The following is a 21,837-nucleotide window of genomic DNA, read 5'->3' as shown; positions in this document are numbered from 1 at the left end:
TTTGTCCATACGTGCCACAGAAAAATCTCTAATACTGGCATGTATTGTAAGTGTGCACTCTGATGGATCATGAACCTGGAATGTCTTGATTGTACTAATTCTACTTGTGATGGGACTCTATGGCATAATAATCTGCTGAGCTCTAGCCCCTTCCCCAGACCCCCACCCTCCTCAGGCTCCACCCTGGTATTTCCCAAATCTCCTGGTATTTCCCATCCTGAACCTGGCAACCTTATTTGTAACAAATCAAGCGCAAAGTATAGGATGGTGCCACTCTGTTGCAATAAAGCACTACATATGCAACCCTCCACCACTTTGGTGCAGTTTTGCCTCTGGTCTAGTGAGACAGAGCTGGCAGAAATTCTCTATAGAAAAGGAAAAGAGGCCATAGGCCTCACTGTATACCATAACAAGGTTCAGGACATCTTGTCCAGGAATACAACTCCCTGATAGCTCTGCTAGAGGTTGGCACGTATGCATTATATTTCAAGGAAGGGCAAAACTTGGGGCAGCTGTCCAATATTTTCTGCCCAATTACCTCCTAGTTAGAGCTGCCAGCTCTGGGTTGGGAAATTACTGGAGAGTTGAGGGTGGAGCCTGGGGAGGGCTGGGTTTGGGGAGGGGGTGGGGTCTCAGCAGGGTATAATGCCATAAAGTCTTCCCTCCATAGCAGCCATTTTCTCCAGAATTGATCTCTGTACTCTGGAAATCAGTCGTAATTACTGGGAGATTTCAAGGCCCCATTTGGAGGTTGGCAGCCCTACATCTATTCCACTTTTCTAGGCAGCAGCCTGCCTCACAGTAGTGCTGTTCTTCATAAAATGCCTTAATCCAGCCTCCACCTGAGCTCTGGGATTTATATGTATTCTTCATCTTATTTCTTTCTCTCTACAAAAGCTTATCATACCAAAATATTCAGTGAAGCCCCATACCCTCTTGCTTCTGGCTCCTAGAACAATGCTATATATATATATATTGCTTTCAGAGCAACAAAACTTTGCTTAATTTCTCTTTCTTCTTTGAATAGACTGGTTCCCAAATGTAGCTCTTTGCTGGCAGTCCAAATTTAAATTCAAATAATCTCACACTCGACTGCAATTTTCAGTCTTGCCCACCCTTCCCAATTTTCTCTTAAGAGAGAAATGTGAAATAGTTCCTTACCCCTTTTAGCATGGTGTAGACAGGCACTGTAACATTTCTGTAAATGAGGCAGGTAAATGGCCCACAGGATGAATAAGTTGGGGAATTTGAAGCTGAGAATTGTTTTATGTTTAAAAGAGAGAGAGAGAAAATAAAAACGAATGAAAATATTTTAATGGAAGAATTACAAGTTAGCTAAGTGGATGTGGGGGGAGGGGCTGAACACTCATGTGGCAACAGGAAAACAGAGTTGTACATATCTGTAACTATTGTTCAGCGAGTTCTTCTGTGCAGACACACATCCCTCCCTCCTGCTCCACTGTGAACTCTCTAATGGTAGCTGCTTGGGTTCGTGGCAGCTTAGGGGGGGTCGCTCCTCCTAGGTCATGTACCCCATTTTAGGTGGGAAAAACGGTTGGGCTACATGACTGGAGAGCAGCAACCCCTATCGGAGCTCTAACAAAGTTAGTAAGTTTCTCTGTCGGCAGTACCAATGTGAGGATGCACAGAAGAACCTGAAAAAACTCAATGAGTGAACATAAAGTTATTAGGAAAGGGGCATTCATCATTGAAGTTGAGGATTAGCTATGGAAACAGTACTTGGGGTCCTGTTACTCAATGCAGCTCACTCCCAGGAAAGTGCCCTTAGCAATGTAGCCTAAGCAGAGTAATATCCTTCTATTCCAGTTGACTTCAATGGATGACATCATCATCATCAAATTATTGTTGTTGTTGTTGTTGTTGTTTATAGTCCATCTTTCTCACTGGGCCCAGGGTGGAATACAGGTATGATAAAAAACTTTTAGTCAATCAGTAAGCAGATTACAAGAATCTAACAGATTCTTAATAAGACAAAATAATATAGTTGGTTTGGCATTGTAGAATAGGGAAAAACAGAACAATTCATCCAAACATATCTCTTTAAGGCAACATAACTTCAGGATAGACTTTACTCCAAATAAAAGTTACCTCCTGAGCTGGAGCATTACATCGCAGCTTTGCTCCTTCTACAAGAAAGCTCTCCTGAACAATTCTATTTGGCATGTTTTGCACAAATGATAGCAATGTGAGGGCCTTCCTAATAAACTCAAATAGACTGTTCCACAATATAGAAGCCACAAACACACCCCAACCAGAGAATGTGTGTGAAGAAGCAATTGTTGATTTTAGTTTGTTTGCAGGATGACACCTTCAGAGGGCTTTGCGCGAAGAGTGACTTGAAAGCGTGTAACTCTGCTTAGGATGACACTGTAAGAGGAGACCTTTCCTTGTTTGAAAGGTCTTGGGAGGTAGCACCAGCCTCCCTAAAGTGTGCTCAATCCAGTGGGCGAGGCATTCACTGGGGTGGAGAATGGAGAAAAGGCAGAACCAAAGAGTGACTTGGTGCAAATGGCATCAGCTGGTCCCAGCTGGCACTTTAATGGTACCAAATGTGCTTTAATCCAACCTGTAGTACATTTAGCAACAGAAGCATTTAAATGCCCAAATGGAGAGAGCAGCTGTACAATAGTGGGTGAAGTTGTACTTACTCTGGCTAGAAGAGTCATTCCTCAGAGCCATTTCTGACAGTCTCATGCCAAATTCAGCTACTGCATAGATACGGCTCTCCTAAAAAAAGAGCAAAAAATATCACAGGAAAAGACAAATCAAAAATAAAGTCCTTTTGACTTCCGGTTTGGGATTCATGGAGGTCTAACGCAGCTCCATTTGCGGAGCTGACCGGACTGCCGTTTTAAGCGGCCGGCGGGGTGAAAATAGCCCGCGGCCGACTGCTCTCAGGCGGATAGCAGGCAAAGAACGCTCAAGACCCTAGGGTGAGTTAGATCTCGGACGAGGGGGGGCTCTGTGTAACGGGTCCCCTCCCGATCCTTGAGGTCCCACCTTGCGACGGGTCGGCTACAATCTCTGCGGCAGTTTTGGGGCCAATTCGGCTGGCATAAGACCTACATACCCAAGCTTCGATTGGGGGAAGAAGTGGAAAGGAGAACTTGAAATCGAAACAGCGATTACAACCCGAGGAAAGTGAAGGGAAGGTAAAGATCACTATCTTCCGATACGGGACAGATTGATAAAAACAGAGAGAAAAAAAAGTAGACTTTTAAACTGCAACAGACTAGTAAAAAGGAGGGGAAGCTTCGGCAGGAGTTGTATTTGAAAAGAGACTAAGTTTAAAGAAGTTATTAAAGAAATCGGACTATTGTTTTGAATACCTGTGGCTTTGGAGCTGTGAGAAAAAGACACCATCGCGAGATCTGCTGTGGGAAGACGGGAGACAGGAAGTGCGTAATAACAATAGAGCGGCTGGAGAGAAGCGGCCCTTGCTGGAGGGCAGGAAGAAGGGAATCGCCATCTTTGAGAGGGGAAGGGTCGCGGCCTCAGCGGAAAAGGAAGTAGGCCATATTGGATTACAAAATCATAGAGAGACCATAGAGAAAAGACGCCCGACATTTTGGACCCTTTAAAATTAATTTATGCAAGAAGACCGGGACATTTGAAATAAAAAAGGTACTAAATTTAACGCCACGGAGTTAAGGAAGAGAGCGGACTCGTGGGAGCGAGCCAAAGCAAGCCCCACGATGTCGAAGAAAGAGTGGCAATCGGCAATAGAAAACCTGGATAAAAAACTTTTGGAGGTGATTAAAGAATTTAAAGACATGAAATTGGAGCTGATCAAAGAGGTTAAACAGACAGTAAAATCGGAGCTGTCAGAAGTAAAATCGGAGCTGTCAGAAGTGAAGAAAGGTATGGAAACAATACAAAGTGAATTACAAGGGACGCAGCAGAGAGTTAAAACAGTAGAAGGAGCGATGGAGAACTTAGCAGATACGCAACAAACAGAGATGAGGCTGATGAGAGGAAGGATGGCGGTTGCGGAAAGTAGACATATGGAGAAGCAGCTGAGATTTCGCGGCCTGCCGGAAATGGAAGGAAAGACAGCGCAAGAGCAGATGACGGAGGTGTTAGCTGAATACCTGGGGAAGGAGGAGGAGGATGTTGTGGCTATCCTGGATGTGGCATATCGTGTGAACTCGAGAATTGCAACCCAGAGGAAAGTACCAAGAGATGTGATTGTACAATTTACAACAAGAAATATGAAAGAGAAGATTGTGACTAAACAGTTTCAAGATCCATTGGAGATCGATGGCAAGGCAATCATTATAATGAAGGAACTACCCAGATCAGTGTTACTAGATCGGAAAAAATATAAAGCGCTAATCCAGATGTTGAAGGACATGAAAATCAGGTACAGATGGGAGCTCCCAGAGGGTTTGTCCTTTGAATTTGGAGGTGCCAAAAAACGTATCAGATCTGAGCGGGAGATGGAGCGATTTATAAGGGACAATGAAAAAGACTTACCAACAAGATTATGAATATGGAGTGTAAAGTATTATCTTGGAATGTAAATGGACTAAATTCACCGAATAAGAGAAAAAATATTTTTCACTGGCTACTAAAACAAAAATGTGATATTGTTTGTTTGCAAGAGACTCATATTCGAAAACAGGATGTAAAATATTTAAAACTGGGAAAATTGGGCAAGGACTTTGTAGCGGCCTCAAGTAAGAAAAAAAGAGGAGTGGTGTTGTATGTAAAAGAGGAGCTACAACCAAAATTCATAATGAAAGATGTGGAAGCCAGATTTGTAGCAGTGGAATGTACTTGGAACCTAAAGAGAGTGTTGGTAGTCGGAATTTACGCACCTAATGGTGCAAAAGAGAGCTTCTTTGAGGATTTGAGGAAGCATTTAGACGATCTTTCATATGATCAGTTAATTCTTGCTGGAGACTTCAATGGAGTGACAGACTTGGAACTGGATAAAAAGACTACAATGGCACAAAAGAAAAGAGGACTATTACCAAAGCTCTTTTTTGAGCTGACTCAACAAGAGACTCTTGAAGATGTATGGAGGAGAGAATATCCTAAAAGCAGACAGTTTACTTTTTATTCTGCAAGGCACTCCACATTATCAAGAATTGACATGATCTGGGCCTCAAAAGATTTGGCGTTATGGACTAAAGATGTAGAAATAATGCCGATGGTAGGATCAGATCATAACCCAATTATGTGGAAATTAGGGAAAAGGAGAAAAAGGAAAGCATGGAGAATAAATGAGGACTTGCTACAGGAAAAAGAGAATATGGAAATATTGAGAAGAGAGACAAAGTTTTTCATACAATACAACGTGAATAAAGAAGTACCAACTGATAAAGTTTGGGATGCTTACAAGGCGGTTATAAGGGGCATACTAATGGACTTAAATGGTAGAGCAAGAAAGAAGAAAGAGGAGAAGAGACAAGAGATTGAGGAGAAAATAAAAGCTAAGGAAATACAGTTAAAAAAGAGACCAGGGAAAAAGAAAGTATATCAGGAAATTAAAATATTGCAAGAACAGCTAACAGCAATGAGTAATAAAGAATTGGAGTGGAACCTCAAAAGGCTGAATCAGAAAGCGTTTGAGGGTGCAAATAAACCTGGGAAGTACCTGGCATGGCAACTGAAGAAGAGGAGGGAAAAGAAAACAATAAACAAAATTTGTGAAGATGACAAAATGTATTTGGAACAGACTACCATTAGTAGAGCCTTTTATAAATTCTACGCTAAACTGTACAACAAGAAAGAAGTAAATAAAGACTCAATAGCGTCATATCTGGAGAAAATGACGCTACCAGAAATCTCGGACGCTTGGAGAAGTAAACTGAATAGTGAAGTAACGGATGAGGAAATAAGTATGGCAATACAATCTGCAAATCTAGGAAAGGCGCCAGGGCCAGATGGACTTACAGCTAAATTTTACAAGACTATGGCCAATGAGCTGGCACCATTCCTAAAGGAGGTGATCAATGGAGTTCTAAGGGATCAAAGGATTCCAGACACTTGGTCTGAAGCGAACATATCATTGATCCCAAAAGAGGGCCAAGATTTGACTAATGTGAAAAATTACAGACCTATATCGTTACTCAACAATGACTATAAAATTTTTGCGAAGATACTGGTGGAGAGACTGAAGGGGTGGCTTTCGGAAGTTATAGAGGAGGAGCAAGCAGGCTTTTTGCCAGACAGACAAATAAGAGACAATTTAAGGACAGTGATTGATGCTATTGAATATTATGATAAGCGTTGTGATAAAGAGGTTGGTTTCTTCTTTGTTGACGCTGAAAAGGCATTTGACAATTTAAACTGGGACTTTATGTTTGCCACTATGGAAAAGCTACAATTAGGAGAAAGATTCATCAGAGCAATTAAGGAAATCTACAGAGACCAGACTGCAGCAATTGTGGTGAACGATGAATTGACTAAGAAACTGATTATAAGTAAAGGAACAAGACAAGGTTGCCCGTTGTCTCCACTGTTGTTCATTTTAGTATTGGAGATCCTGATGATACAAATACGACAAGATGAGGAAATCCGAGGAATAAAAATAAAGGACTATTCATACAAGGTCAGAGCATTCGCGGATGATATAATGTTAATCGTAGAGGACCCATTGGAGAACATGCCAAAAGTGATAGATAAGATCAAGGAGTTTGGAGACTTGGCAGGTTTCTATATCAACAAAAAGAAGTCAAAGATACTATGCAAAAATATGACTAAGCAGAAACAACAACTGTTAACGGAAACAACGGATTGTGAAGTAACAAGTAAGGTGAAATATTTGGGAATTGAACTGACTGCAAAGAATATAGATTTATTTAAGAACAATTATGAAAAACTATGGACTCAGATTGAGAGAGACTTGATTAAATGGAATAGGCTTAATCTGTCATGGTTGGGTAGGATTGCAGCAGTTAAAATGAATGTGTTACCAAGAGTGATGTTTTTGCTACAGACAATACCAATCATCAGAGACTCTAAACAATTTGAAAAATGGCAGAGGAAAATATCAGACTTTGTATGGGCAGACAAGAAGCCTCGAGTGAAAATGAAAGTTTTACAAGATGCAAAGGAAAGAGGCGGAATGCAACTGCCCAACCTGAGACTTTACCATGATGCAATCTGCCTAGTTTGGCTGAAAGAGTGGATGACATTAAAGAACAAGAAACTATTAGCCCTAGAGGGATACAAAAAATATTTGGATGGCACGCATACTTATGGCATGACAAAGTAAAGGTCAACTCGATGTTCCTGCACCATTTTGTACCGAGAAGTCTATATACAATCTGGAAGAAGTACAGAATTTATCTACAAGAAGGAACTCCTTGGTGGGTGGTTCCATATGAGGTGATAGACCCGAGAGCTGTTGATGATGAACGACAATGTTTAACATATAAAGAAATAACTAAAGTAGAAGCATCTAAACTTAGAATAAAGACGCAAGAGGAACTATCACCTAATTACGATTGGTTCCAGTATAGACAGATCAGAGATTTGTATAACTCGGACTCTGTAAAAGGAGGAATACGAACAGAGAATTCGGAACTAGAGCAGACCCTTCTTAAAGAGGATAAGAAAAGAATATCCAAGGTATACCAAGTACTGTTGAAATGGTATACTGAGGATGAGACAGTTAAAACACAAATGGTGAAATGGGCTATAAATTTTAACAAAGAAATAACAATGGAGTCATGGGAATACTTGTGGAAGACTACAATGAAGACAACGACATGTACAAATATCAAAGAGAACATTTACAAAATGATCTATCGTTGGTACATGACACCAAAGAAGATTGCGCTAGGGAATTTGAACACTTCTAATAAATGCTGGAAATGTAGGAAGCATGAGGGCTCCCTCTATCATATGTGGTGGTCATGTGAGGTAGCCAGGCAGTACTGGGGGGTAATAATAAGAGAAATGAGCGAAATTTTACAATTTCAAATTAATAAGAACCCAGAACTCCTGCTACTGAACTTGGGAATGGAGGGAATTCCAGCCCATCACAGGACGCTGATATTTTACATGACGGCAGCAGCTAGACTTTTGTGTGCGCAAAAATGGAAAGTACAAGAAGTGCCAACTATCGAAGATTGGATCTACAAATTGCTGTACATGGCTGAAATGGACAAGATGACAAGAAAACTGAGAAATCTGGACTCAGGGCAGTTTAACACAGATTGGGAGAAGCTGAAACAATATCTGGAGAAGAAATGGGAGGTGGGAGGAAAACTGTGGCAGTTTGAGAACTACTGAAGTATAATAAAATGTAGAGGGGGGTGACTTTACCGGGGGGAGAAGAGATAAATGTGAATTTATAAGCAGTTAGATTAACAGATTGACATATATATAGATATATAGGTTAACAAATAGAATATTGATAGAAAATAATTAATTATAAGGATTAAATATAAGGATTGAGTAATCAACAATATTTTCTTTCTTTGATAAGATTTGTATAATGCACCAAACTGAATGTCTGAAGGTATAGACGAGTCAAATTGATTGACTATGTGATGAGAGTTATATAGAATTATTATAAAAAGACAGAATGAGTAATATAGAGAGAATAAGTCAAATTGTTTGATTTAAATGTGTAAGTTTTTTATGGTTTATGATATATAGAAATATTTAAAATTGGAAAATGAGATAAATTGTTTATCTAAGATGGAACAAAGACTTACAGTTTGGGTATATAATAAGAAAAATAGTTAAGGATGTACTGCTTAGTATAATGGAGAATATATATTTGTTTTAGATAGAGGAATTTAATAGAAGTAAGGGAAAAGGGACAAAGGGTTGGAAAACTGTTGGAAGTCAACAAAAGGGGGGGAAAGGGAGGGGGTTAGAAATGAAAAATTTGGGGAAAATTGAATGTAAATGAAAAAATAACGGATTCTAACCCAATAAAATTTTTTCAAAAAAAATAAAGTCCTTTTCTTCCTCTTAGGTTGCCTTGTTCATTCTTCATACCTTGTTCATTCTTTACCCGATCTGTGCCAAAATGGGCCCGTTTCGGGCACTGTGGAGCACAGGAGCGCTCCCACGCTCTGCAGCACCTCAAAACTGACCCAATCCGTGCCAAAATGGGCCCAAAACGAGACCGATTTGGGCTGCTGTGGAAGGCAGGAGTGCTCCTGCGCTCCGCAGCAGCCTGAATCCAAGCCCCTGAAGAGTGTGGGCGCACTCCCAGGGGCTGCGTGATGATATCACTCAAGTGACATCATCACACTTGCAGGAGCGTGAGCACCCCCCCACACACACACACACACCAGAGGTAAGTGCCAGAAGCCAGTCTCCTCCCCTCCTCCGGGAGGTTGAGAGGGCCTGGCAACCCTATATATGTTACATCTCCACTTAGAGTGAATCCTCATGAATATCTTACCCAAGATGGAAATCGGTGCAAGGGAGGAGTGGGTGGTTTTTCTCCTGAGTCCCTTACTCTGGCGCTTGAACAAGGGTTCTGTGGAGCCTCCTCAACCATTCCTCCCTCCTCCATTAGGCAGTCCTCCATCTCCATTTTCTCTGCTACCTCTTCATCAATATCTGTCTCTTCTAGTTCTCTCTGGTATTGCTCGGGAGCTCTTATAGGCTGAAGTTTGCTGATCTCTATGTTCACCACATGATGAAAGCAGTCTGCTCCTGACTGTGGTTGGCTATAATGCCTCTTGGCTAGCAGGATACTGTCCCTTGGGTTGCTTGGAGCCCGAGCTTTTGGGAGAGTCATACTGCCACCTTCCCTCCTGGGGAAATTTGAGGGCACTGAAGTTATGGATTTTGACAATTTCAGGGATGGAACTGATGGTGAGACAGAACAAGTAGGAGCGTTTGTAATTTCCCTGGAGGACAAATCTAACCTATGAGTATGGATTGTGGCACTTAAGTCATCTGACGGACTGTACAGAACAGATGCTATATTGCCCAAGTCACTGATTGACTTTTGAAGTTGTTCCAGAGGAGAGTGTAAAGTCAAACCTCCATGAAATGTCACAGTATCCGTTTGGTGGTTTAGTGATGTTGTGCAGATTCTTGGGGATGCCATGGAGACAAAATCTTTCTCTGAAGAATTTTTGCCAAGTGAGGAGTTAGAGATAAGTCTCAGTGAGCTTTGGGAAGGCACTGAGGCATCAGTCTCGCCTCCCACATAGGAGTCATGCATGAAGACCACACTTGTTATAGCTTTGGTAGACACTCCCCGATAAGCCTCTTTGATGCCCACTGCAAGAAGTTGGGAATCCTGGTCTGAATTCTCAGGGAAGGGTGATAGGAGGTCTTTTGGTAGCGGATCATTACAACTTGATTGAGTTTTTAGATCTGCAATAGAGATAAAAAAAAACAACAGAGCTTTTCAGTTGGCCGCTATTCAATCTCTTATTTAAGCAACATTCATTCCATATATTTATGTAATAATCCACGAAGCTCTGTGGAAATCAAAACATTGGCTTTTGGATCCAGGAGCAGAGGCATCAGTTATTACACCACCTGAAGTAGCACTATTGCCTGATTTTTAAAAGGAACTTTCCATCATGTGATTGGACGGAAATCCTATATAACCGCTAGAGGTCAAACTAATACTGGTCAGGATTTCTTTGCTGAAAACTGACTTTGGCCCAGTTCTTCCTTACTCACTGTCATGGGCTGCCACATGGCTTTGTGATTAGTGATCACTATACTTGCATCACAATATACATGCTGCACTTCAGTCATCACAATCATTATCTGCATGGCATTCTTAGGGCACCCAGCAAAGGTGGGATTTGAATAGTGGACTTTCTGCTCAAAGTTTACACTCTTAAGACAATGTGCAGACTAACCCTTTCCATATGTACAGAAATACATGGTTTAATTTGCAGAGATATTATCTTGCTTGAAAAATGGCCCAAATCATGCTTAGCATTTAGATAGCATTTTCAGTGCTCAAATTGTTTCACATACCCCTTTACATTAATCCTTACTTTAAATTCCATAAATATATCAAATAGTACAATGTTATATGTTACTTACATAGTAAATGATGTGTTCGATGTTGTTCAATCAGTAAAAATAGTTAGGTTTGATATATTTATTTCTTCCCAAAATTTCCATCACCCCCCCAAAAAAACTTTTGGGGAAGTTTTTTTAATCTGGGCTTTAAAATTTCTGGAAAGCTTACCCCTCTAGACAAGACTCAATATATACCTGCCTTAGGTTTACTAGCCCACCAGTGAGGGCAGGGGATCGTCTGCTACCAGACTCTGCCCTTTGCCACTTCTTACCAGGCCAATGGGGGAGAAAGGCACAGGAACAGGCCTAAGAACCTCACAGCATGCTCCCATGCACTCTGGAGCACTTCTGCATCGGAGTGCGCACACGCAAGGGATATCCTCACATTGCCACCCCCATCCCCTGATTTCTCACCTGGGGGACCTGGAAACCCTAACCTGCCCTCAGGATTCTGGATTCCTAATGACAGTCTGAAGTTCATGTTCTTCTATTTAGAAGAAATTTCTGTTAATTCTAAACACACTTACTTGTGTATGTATTGTGGGGGAGAGATTGTGGCTTTTGGAGAGGAGGGACTTATCGCCACAAATGTTCAAAGCTAATGTTGTCTTTATTATTACATTCCAAAACTGAGCACTGGCACAGAAGACACATTTCAGAGTTAAGCCCTGGTTCAACAACCTCTTCAAAAAACAAACCTATTCCGGAGTCTCTGAATTGAATCAGTGATTGATTTAACACAATTATGTGTGGAAGTCAATGTATTATTCTGAACAGTCTGATCGGTGGCATCTCTGAACACTTAATACCAGGTTATTGTAGTAACTGTCTCATTCTGTAAACATTCACAGCAGATGATGACAACCTGCTTAAAAAGCTTCCAACTGGAAGGGTGCATGCCTGCACTTGTAGAGAAAGCAAAAGCCTAGCGGACAGAGAGGCATGAATACATGACAATGAGAGTTTTGCAGCACAAATTAACACCCACACATAGACATTCCTATGCTCCAGGCTATTTGCCTGTGTGACACCACTATGCCTAATTTGATATTATAAAGAAACAATTTAGTAAAGATATTTCCCTTGCATTTGAAATATTAATTATATTCTGGAGAAAATCAGAATATTTGATTTTGCAGCATCCTGCAGGAGAGATTTAACTACTAACATGATGAATCATAGACAAAGCAGGCTTTTTCACATAGTGGCCTTCCAATGCCTGTGCATAGTAGAGAAACACATGACCCCTGGCTCACCACCACCATGATGAAACCTACACTGTTATGTGCACTGACCCTCAGTATAGGAAAGCGTAATGGAGGAAGCAGTCCTAAGCAGTTTGAAGACTGCAGCCATGAACTTAGCAAGACAAAGGGTAGAGCCACTATTCCTGCGTCCTTTGTTTGCAGAGCTCCTGTTAGTTGAGCTCCTGTTGTTAAATTTATTTTAACCTTTCCCTGTCTTTGTGGCAGTGTGAATTTATGAGGGATGTTTAACTCTCTTAATCCTTCCCCATTGAGCAACGGGAACTGTTCTAAAAGAACAACAGAACAGCAAGAGCGCAAAACAGACAAGACAAGGGAGGAGACCAGGGTGGGGCTGGGGATCCCAGTGCTTCTGGGGTCAAGGGAGGTATGGTGGCGGGACGCGAGGGTGGAAAGGAAGGTCGCGGAGACATGGTAGGGCTCAGTGCCCTTCCAACTTGCATTCCATCCCAAGGTATGCTGGTAGTGGGGCTAGAAGGTGTAGCCTCCCTCCAGCACTGATGTTGTGCAACGCCAGGTCCATTAATAATAAGACCAAAATGCTACAAGATTTCATTGCAGCAGAAGGAGTGGACCTGGTGTGCGTGACCGAGACCTGCATGAGGGAGGGCGAGATGGTCACCTTGAAAGAGCTGGCTCCCCCAGCGTTCTTGGTCCTTCATCAGTCCTGGACGGATGGTCAGGGGGGTGGGTTGGCAATACTCATTCGAGAGTCTTTCTCCTTCAGGACACTCCCTGCTCCAAAGATTCTCGGTATTGATTGTGTTGGTCTGGTGTGGGATGCTGAGGAGAGTTTGGCTATCTACTTGGTGTACCGACCGCCTAGCGCACCAGTAGCTACCTAGTTGAGCTTGTTAGAGGTGGTATCAGGGCGGGCGTTGGATCATCCTAGACTGTTGGTCCTGGGTGATTTCAACATCCATGATGATGCCTCTTCTCAGGCTACGGACCTGGTGTCTTCCATGGCAGCACTGGAACTCTCCCAATTTGTTTCAGCTCCTATGTATCAAGCAGGCCACATGCTGGATTTGATCTTTGGGGCAGGGATTCACGTGGACCTGGATGCTATTAAAGCAGTGCCATAGTTGGACCACCATGTCCTGAGGGCTCGTCTGGGTGTGCCAGCCCCCTCCTACATGGGCAGTGAGCAGATTTATGCTTGCCCGCAGAGACTTATGGATCCAATTGGCTTCCAGAATGCTCTGAGGGATCCGATGCCCCCTGGCGGTTCATTGGATGAGCTGGTGGGAGACTGGCATGACCACCTCTTGAAAGCCATCGACGAAATCGCTCCCCATCGCCGTCTCCATCTCCGTGGGGTGCTAAAGGAAGCCGTAGTGAGGTCTCTTTTGAGAAAACCATCTTTGGACCCCACTGACCTGTCCAGTTATCACCCAGTATCGAACCTCCCATTCCTGGGAAAGGTGATTGAACGGGTGGTGGGGATCAGCTACAGGTGTTCCCGGAAGAGACCTCTGCCCTGGACCCACACCAGTCCAGGTTCCATTCGGGCCATGGGACTGAGATAGTGTTGGTCGCCCTCACGGACAATCTCCGGAGGCACCTGGATTGAGGCGGGTCGGCGCTGCTCGTTAGATCTTTCAGCAGCATTCAACACAGTCGACCATGAGTTGTTGGCCCACTGCCTCGCCGATGTGGGGATTTGTGGGACAGCCTTGCAGTGGCTTGTCTCTTTTCTCCACAGTCAGGGACAGAGGGTGGCGCTGGGGGAGAGACTGTCCGCACGCCATCCTTTGGAGTGTGGCTTCCCACAGGGGGTGATACTCTCTCCCCTGTTGTTCAATCTTTATATGCACCCCCTCGCCCAGTTGGTGTGGAGTTTCGGACTGGGTTGTCATCAATATGCAGATGACACCCAGTTGTATCTGTTGATGGGTGGCCAACCTGATTCTGCCCCGACACCCGGTTGAGAGCTCTGGAGGCTGTGTCTGGGTGGGTAGAACAGAGCAGGCTGAAATTGAATCCTGCAAAGATGGAGGTCCTGTACTTGGGCCATGGGCTGTCAGAGGCGGGGATCCTTCTCGCGACCTTTGGGGGGCATCACTTGTGCCCATTCCATCGGTTAGGAGTTTGGGCGTGAATCTGGACTCCTCCTTGTCTATGGAGGGCCAGATCGTGGCTGTGGCTCGGGCAGCCTTTTACCACCTTCGGCAGGCCCAGCAACTGGCGCCCTACCTCTCAATAGTGATCCATGCAACGGTCACCTCCAGGTTGGACTACTGTAACTTGCTCTATGCAGGGCTGCCCTTGGGCTGGATCTGGAGACTTCAACAGGTCCAGAATACTGCTGCACGTGTCCTAACTGGAGCTTCGTGTAGGACACACATTACACCTATCTTGTAGCAGCTTCACTGGCTCCCAGTAGAATTCTGGATCTGGTTCAAGGTGTTGGTTCTGACCTATAATGCCCTAAGCAGACTGGCATCAGCATACCTAAGGGACCGTCTCTCCCCATATGTGCCCCAGAGAGCGCTTCATTCAACCGGAAAACATCTACTGGTGGTCCCTGGCCCTAGGGAGGCTTGGCTGGCCACTGCCAGGGCCAGGGCCTTTTCGGCCTTGGCCCCAACCTGGAGGAACTCTCTGTCTGAGGACACTTGGGCCTGCCAGGATCTTGTATCATTTAGGGGGGCCTGTAAGACAGAGATGTTCCGCCAGGCATATGATGGAGGCTAATTTTAGTCCATCATTGCCGAGCCCTCCTCCGGTCTCCCTCTATGAGGGGTTATGGAGAGTCCACTGCTGGCTGCCCCGAAAAGTGGTACAGTATTCTATCAGTCTGTTACTACCTCCCCTTTTTGTATGCTGATGGGCAGGAGTGCAGGACTGCCCTGTTTTGGAATGGTTTTATTGATTGCTGTTTTATGCTGTGATTATTGTTTTTATGTTGTATTTTAATCAATGTTGTACTTTGCTCTGAGCCCACTTGTGAGGAGGGCGGGTAAAAAAATATAATAAACAAACAAATAAATGTGGCATGAATATAATAAAATAAATAAATGTGGCAAAAATGACTGCTAGGTGTACAGTGACATTACACCCATGTATGTGCAACTAGAACAGATGACAGGGCTGGGGCTCCTTGACAGGTGTACATAGATGTTTAAAGACAAGTTTGCTTGTGTACATAGATGCTTAAAGACAAAACCCATACTTCATTTGTTAGCTGCAAGAGATACTGCTGCAACACTTAGTATTCTAGACAACCATGCTGATCCGAACTTCATATGTTTTAAAGGATAACAGGTGTCAAAGTAGCATCCCCTGGAGAACTACAATCCATATTCAAGTGGACTCATGAACTTCATCAGTGACCAATTGAACCTATCAGGATAGAAGTCTCCAGTTACAGACATCTGAATATCTGGCGCTGATAAAACGTGGAGTTGAAATTCACATTGCAACTTTCTAAACAAGAACTATGTGAAAGTCCTCCTGTTTATCTCCTTCTCACTAAAAATGACTAATGTTGCAAGCAAATAATGCTAATTAAATGTTGGTGCTGCATCACTCCTGAAAGACAACAAAATCATTCCAAAGCTTTGTACTACCCCAGTAAAGTTAGTGGATTGTCTGCCATTGACAGAGGAAGATGGTCTTACTGCTAAACTAACTCCATTACTATGGAGACAGCAGCTGAGATTTTATGGACAACATTTATTTATTTCTCATGACTGAAAATATGTTCAAAAACATTTGTAAGATGAAAAGTGGAAACATTACATCATGTTTATGCTCATTTTGTGTACTGGAAACTATAACTATATAGAGACTGGCACAGAGAAACATGCAACTTGTTCTTAACTATTACACAAGGGAATAGATCTGAGAATTCCTGCTTCCAATTTCTCAACTAATTCCTAGACATTAGTAATTAATTCCAAAACACATTTACCCTGCAATGCTTTCTGAAGGTTTTCGATCTGCTCTGTCAGCCTCAGGTTGCAAGCCTTAAGGTAATGGTTTTCCAGCTCAAGCTGTAAAACAATCAAGGGGAAACAATGAAAAAGAATCTTTTGAAATATGTTTCCTTACAGAGGTCCTGCCCATTTAAAAAATAAGATTAATTTAATTGAAAATGTTTTTAAAGGTCCTATTAAGAATACTCCTCTATCCTGTCTCTTTGTAGCCAGACACATCTACCCACTACTTAGTTCTGTGATATTGGGCTCATATAACTAATTTACTACAGTTCACAGATGGTACTATAAACTTGAATTGTCACTGAGCCAACTCCACAGCCCATTGCACCAAAAAAGAAGAGCTGTGGGTTGGATCAAAAGTCTTCCTAAAGTCTTCAGAGCTTTTTTTCTGGGAAAAGAGGTGGTGGAACTCAGTGGGCTGCCCTCGGAGAAAATGGTCACATGGCTAGTGGCCCCACCCCGATCTCCAGACTGAGGGGAATTTAGATTGCCCTCCACACCACTCCAGTGGCTCCAGCGGCACAGAGGGCAATCTAAACTCCCCTCTATCTGGAGATCAGGGGGCGGGGCCACCAGCCATGTGACCATTTTCAAGAGGTTCCGGAACTCGGTTCCACCGCTTTCCAGCTGAAAAAAAGCCCTGCGTTTTCTAAATAAATAAAAGCTGATGTACTTCTTTGATGGGAGGAGGATTTTTACTTATTTACTGTAGATAGAGCTTGTTTATTTGTTTATTTACTTACTTCATTTAAACTCTGCTTTTCTCTCCAATGGGGACCAAAAGTGCCTTACAGTGTACTCCTCTCCTCCATTTTATCCTCACAACACCAATGTGAGGTAGGTTAGGCTGAGAGTGTACAATTGGCCCACAGTCACCCAGCAAGGTTCCATGGCAAAGTAAGGATTCAAACCTGGGCCATTTCCACATGACTTACCAGCCTCCGGAGTGTTGCACAAAACACACGGAAGATAGCATCTTCTCGCGTGAAATAGCACCAGGAAGTCGTGTGGAAATGGCCCTGGGCTTTCCAGACACTTTAACCTCTGTACCGCACTGGCTCTCAAGGGTTACCAACTCTGGGTTGCAAAATTCCTGGAGATTTGAGGGTAAAGCCTGGGGACTGCGTCATCAGGTATCTGACGCCATATAGTCCACCCTCCAAACAAGCTATTTTCTCCAGGGGAACTGATCCCTGTAGTCTGGAGATCTGTTGGAACTCCATGAGATCTCAAGGCCCCAGTTGGTTAAGCTGGCAACATTAACTGCAGGTTCCCTATACATTATACCCCAGGGTTTTTTTTAGAAGGTCCTCAAATTCTGAGGAACTGTTTTGAGGGAATACACAGCCTGCAGCAGGAAGGAGAAGGCTGAAAAGTCTGTTCTGTTAGAGGAACTCTGCTTGTAGTCCTTTGAATCCAACCTTGTATCTCAGATTTCACCTCGAAAGCCTCTTGGTACCATTGTCAATGCAGTAGTTTCTTCAAAGATATTAAATGAGACTCTCAGAAGCAGAGAGGTGATGAAGGCAGAGAACCAGGAAATAAATTCATATAGGCACAAGTCTTGGTATCTTAGAAGAGGTTCATCCTTACCGAAAGAACATTGGCACAACCAGGGCTTTTTTTCGGGGAAAAGAGGTGGTGGAACTCAGTGGTGGAACTCAAGACCGCACAATGACGTCACTTTGGGTCAGCTGATGCAAGGGTTTTTTTAAAAAAGTTTAAATCGCCCTCAGTGAAAATAGTCACATGGCTGGTGGCCCCACCCCACAATCTCCAGACAGAGGGGAGCTTAGATTGCCCTCCGTGCCGCTCAGCGGAGGGCAATCTAAACTCCCCTCTGTCTGGAGATTGGGGGGCGGGGCCACCAGCCATGTGACCATTTTCAAGAGGCACTGGAACTCCATTCCACTGCGTTCCTGCTGAAAAAAAGCCCTGGGCACAACCTTATACACCTGCTTTATTAATGCTACTGTTTCAGGTAGGTAGCCATGTTGGTCTGCAATAAAACAGCAGGATTTGAGTCCAGTTGCATCTTAGAGCGGGACCACAAGTGACGCCTGACACAGGTTGGACACTTGCTAGCTTCCCTCAAGTTTTGATGGGAAATGTAGGCAGCTTGGCGGAATGTTGGACAAGTAGCAGTTGAAAAGTCCATTGGACAGCAGTTGGAGAGCCAAGCTGCAAGACCAGGATGCCTACATTTCCCATCAAAACTTGAGGGAAGCTGACAAGTGTTCAACCTGTGTCAGGCGTCACTTGTGGTCCTGCTCTTAGAGACCAGCAAGATTTTCAGGGGATACGCTTTCAAGAATCAAAGCTTCTTTCTTCAGATACAAGGAACAGCGAAGATCCCTGAGCCTTTTTATATTAATCAGGACGTGTGTGAGGTGAAACAAAGGAAGTCAGGGTGTAAAAGTATGATGTTACAATGCAGCTTGATTAGAACAGAAATTAGCATCTGTAGTGAAATAAGAATCCTGTCTCTATCCAGACCCAGAGATTCTATTGTTCTGAACTTGTGAATTAACTTAAGTTCAGCAAAATGCAATCTGTCCTTGAAGCATCTTTGTTTGAGGACAGCTGCATTAGATCAGTAATAGAATGTCCTGGAAAAGTAAAATGTTCTTCCACTGGTTTTTGAGTGTTGTGATCTTTAATGTCAGATTTATGTCCATTTATTCTTTTTTATAGGGACCGATCTGTTTGTTTAATATAGAAAGTACAAAGGCATTGCTAACACTTGATAGAGACATAGGATTCTTATCTCACTATAGATGCTAATTTTTGCTCTAATCAAGCTGTGTTGAACATTTATATCCTGAGTCCCTTCTAGAGTTGCCAGTCCCCTTTACCTTAAAAGTGAGGTCTTGATCCACATTCTTCACATGCGAGCAGAGCACAAGCACATGCTCTGGAGGCCCCCATGATGTCACTTCTAGTTGAAAAATGGAAGCAACAGGGTCTCAGTGGGGGCAACAATTGGCTCAAGACATAGCATTTTCCCTGTGCTTGGGGTTGATTTGGCCCTGCTGAGATGCCATCATTTCCAGTTTTCAACCGGAAGTGTGTCTTCAGGGCCTCAGGAGCATGCGTGTCCTTTTGCCATGTGCTCCAGTGGCTCCAAGCCCACCTCCCCACTCCTTTCTCAGCCACATAAATGAGGCATGGGGTGACGGCGGGGGTGGGGAATTCCCCATCCCACACAGGGGGGCTGACATCTCTACTCCCATCTTTGCTTCACCACTCCCACCTCCTGACTGGAATATAAAGGCTCAGGGATCTCCACTCCTTATATCTGAAGAGGGTCACTTTGACTCTTGAAAGCTTATACCCTGAAAATCTTGTTGGTCCCTAAGGTGCCACTGGACTCAAATCCTGCTGTTTTATAAAAGGGGAAAGCAAGGGGTAGCATAGAACAGTTCTGCCCCACCTGCCAATCATAGGATGTCAAATAATGGTGGCCCTAAAAGCCTATTTTTGTGCCAAGAAAACTGCATTATAGTGAGCCATGCACATTTAACTATCGCTTGTATCTGAAATATTCATAATAAAGAATTCATCTTTGTTATTTGCTATTGTCCAAGCACTTTCTCATCAACACATACACTAATAAATATTTCAAGCAACACAGCTCAGAAAGGTTGAGACAAAATGGCCACCTCTTTCAGCTTAGTTGTCACCCAGTCCTTAATTCTGGCAGCTTTTTCTTGAACAATTTTAGCTTCTTGTGCTCTCAATTGCTTCTGTGAAAGAAAGAAAAAAGACAATTAAATGTGTTAGGAAAGCACCAGAGTCAGTTTGGTCTTGATTATTTATACATGTGCATCCGAGTATTCTTTTACAAGTTACCTTGTTTGTGCAATTGTAAAGGATATTCTAAAGATCTTCTGGACTCTTGCCCAGGGTGCGAGAGAGAAAAGGGGGCAAGTGGCCCAAAGACCCCACAGGGCTGAGCACTCCAATGTTATGTTATTGGTTCAATATATAACCAATATTATGTATTGTTCATAGTGTTTGTAACTGGACAAGCAACACTGCAGACTGTCCAAACTGTCACCTTCAGAGCTAGAAAGCAAAACATAGTTTTCTACCTAATTTATGCATTGAAAAGAGACTTGTTCCACCTTCCCTTTGTTCTATTCAACAAGGAAGGTCAAAGCTATGACTGATAGATCTGGAAAGCCTAAGAGAATGTCTTCTTTTCACTGAACTTCTTGAGGGCCTACAGTTCATTCTGTGTTTTCTGCTCTTTATCTTTTAACTGGCTTGTATGAGTAATTAATAATAAAGAAAAATATCCCATGCCCTCTTCTGAATTTCCAAATTATCCTTTCAAACGTAATGTAATATAAACTGGGCCTCTCTCTCTCTCTCTCTCTCTCTCTCTGTCTCACACATACACACACACAAAGGCAGGATTTATCAATCCTTTTCCCAGCTCCTTCAGACTGAGAGTGGCAGAAAAACAAAGTGATCTTTATATTTTATAACTGGAAAAATACTTTTAGAGGGTACATTAGCTAGTTAAATGGAGCCAAACTGGGTGGCATTTCCTACTGATGGAGGGCATGGAATTAGTCCAGTCTTTCAGGTGCCTTTACCTTTGGAAACTGTAGAGGCTGGACAGAATCTGGCTTATCTAAAAATCTAAGTAAAAGTAACTGGTTTCTTTTTACTATTTTTTTTAGCCAGGATTCAGTAACAATCTGAGTGCACACAAAAATGTTGACATTCGGACCAACTTTTCTACATAATAGGATCTTCTTCCTTCTACTTTTATATGAAATATACTAACAAAAGAGTATTTATTATTTCTATTAATTGATTATTTTTCATATACTGATATTTATTTATTTATTTTATGTCATTTATAGTCCACCTTTCACACTGCGACTCAAGGCGGATTACACAGTATGAGATTAGTACAATCAGTATCACGTACATTTCAATACAATATCAAGGACATTTCATAAACAATACCCTAGGGTAAATAGATACAAGTTTAAAAGACATAGTATTAGGAAGAATCCAATACAGAGTAGAAAAAATACTGAAGAACATAATCAATTCTAGGACTAATATTAGACAACATGGAGCAGTGGTGGTACATAGGAATATATATTTAAAGCAGCAGATAATATGTAAGGCAATATAGTGATGAAGTCTATGGTCCCTAACTCATTAGCGAAGCATCTGAGACCTCTTCCCTACAATACAGCCCTTCCATTTGAGTACAAAGTCTTTTTGAATAGTTTGGTTTTATGAAAAGCCGGGAGAGTGGGGGCTCTTCTGTCTTCCTTAGGCAGGACATTCCACAGGATAGGGGCCACCACAGAGAAAGCCTGTGTACGGGTTGCTGCTGACTTCACCCATGTGTAGCCTGGCACCTGCAGGAGACCCTGTTCAGATGAGCGAAGCTGCCGTGGAGAAACACAGGGAGGGAGGTGGTCCCGTAGGTATGCCGGACCAAAGCCATAAGGAACTTTGTACGTAATAACTAATACCTTGAACTGAGCATGGTAAAACAGAGTTGCGCTTACCGTAACTACTGTTCATTGACGTCTTCTGTGCAGACACACATGGGACTGCGCCTGCGCAGGCCTGCCGACCGGATTTTTCTTTACTAGTCA

The 21,837-nt window shown here is 42.9% G+C and overlaps 1 protein-coding gene across 3 annotated transcripts in view; it reads right to left on the bottom strand.

Moving 5' to 3' along the window:
- Window positions 1-21,837, bottom strand: part of PLEKHH1 (pleckstrin homology, MyTH4 and FERM domain containing H1) — a 93,051-nt gene that overhangs the window by 45,644 nt on the left and 25,570 nt on the right. For all 3 annotated transcript variants that reach the window (XM_054971205.1, XM_054971206.1, XM_054971207.1), the window contains 5 exons: window positions 19,867-19,950; window positions 16,177-16,258; window positions 9,398-10,326; window positions 2,670-2,748; window positions 1,162-1,253 (listed from right to left, as the gene is read on the bottom strand). In XM_054971205.1, the coding sequence (XP_054827180.1) occupies window positions 1,162-1,253; window positions 2,670-2,748; window positions 9,398-10,326; window positions 16,177-16,258; window positions 19,867-19,950 (1,266 nt within the window). The remainder of the gene's footprint in view (window positions 1-1,161; window positions 1,254-2,669; window positions 2,749-9,397; window positions 10,327-16,176; window positions 16,259-19,866; window positions 19,951-21,837) is intronic.

Source organism: Eublepharis macularius, chromosome 2 (genome assembly GCF_028583425.1).
Source record: "Eublepharis macularius isolate TG4126 chromosome 2, MPM_Emac_v1.0, whole genome shotgun sequence".
In the NCBI taxonomy this organism is placed as follows: Eukaryota; Metazoa; Chordata; class Lepidosauria; order Squamata; family Eublepharidae; genus Eublepharis; species Eublepharis macularius.
The sequence above is the reverse complement of the archived record's forward strand: the minus strand, read 5'-3'. Positions and strand labels throughout refer to the sequence as shown.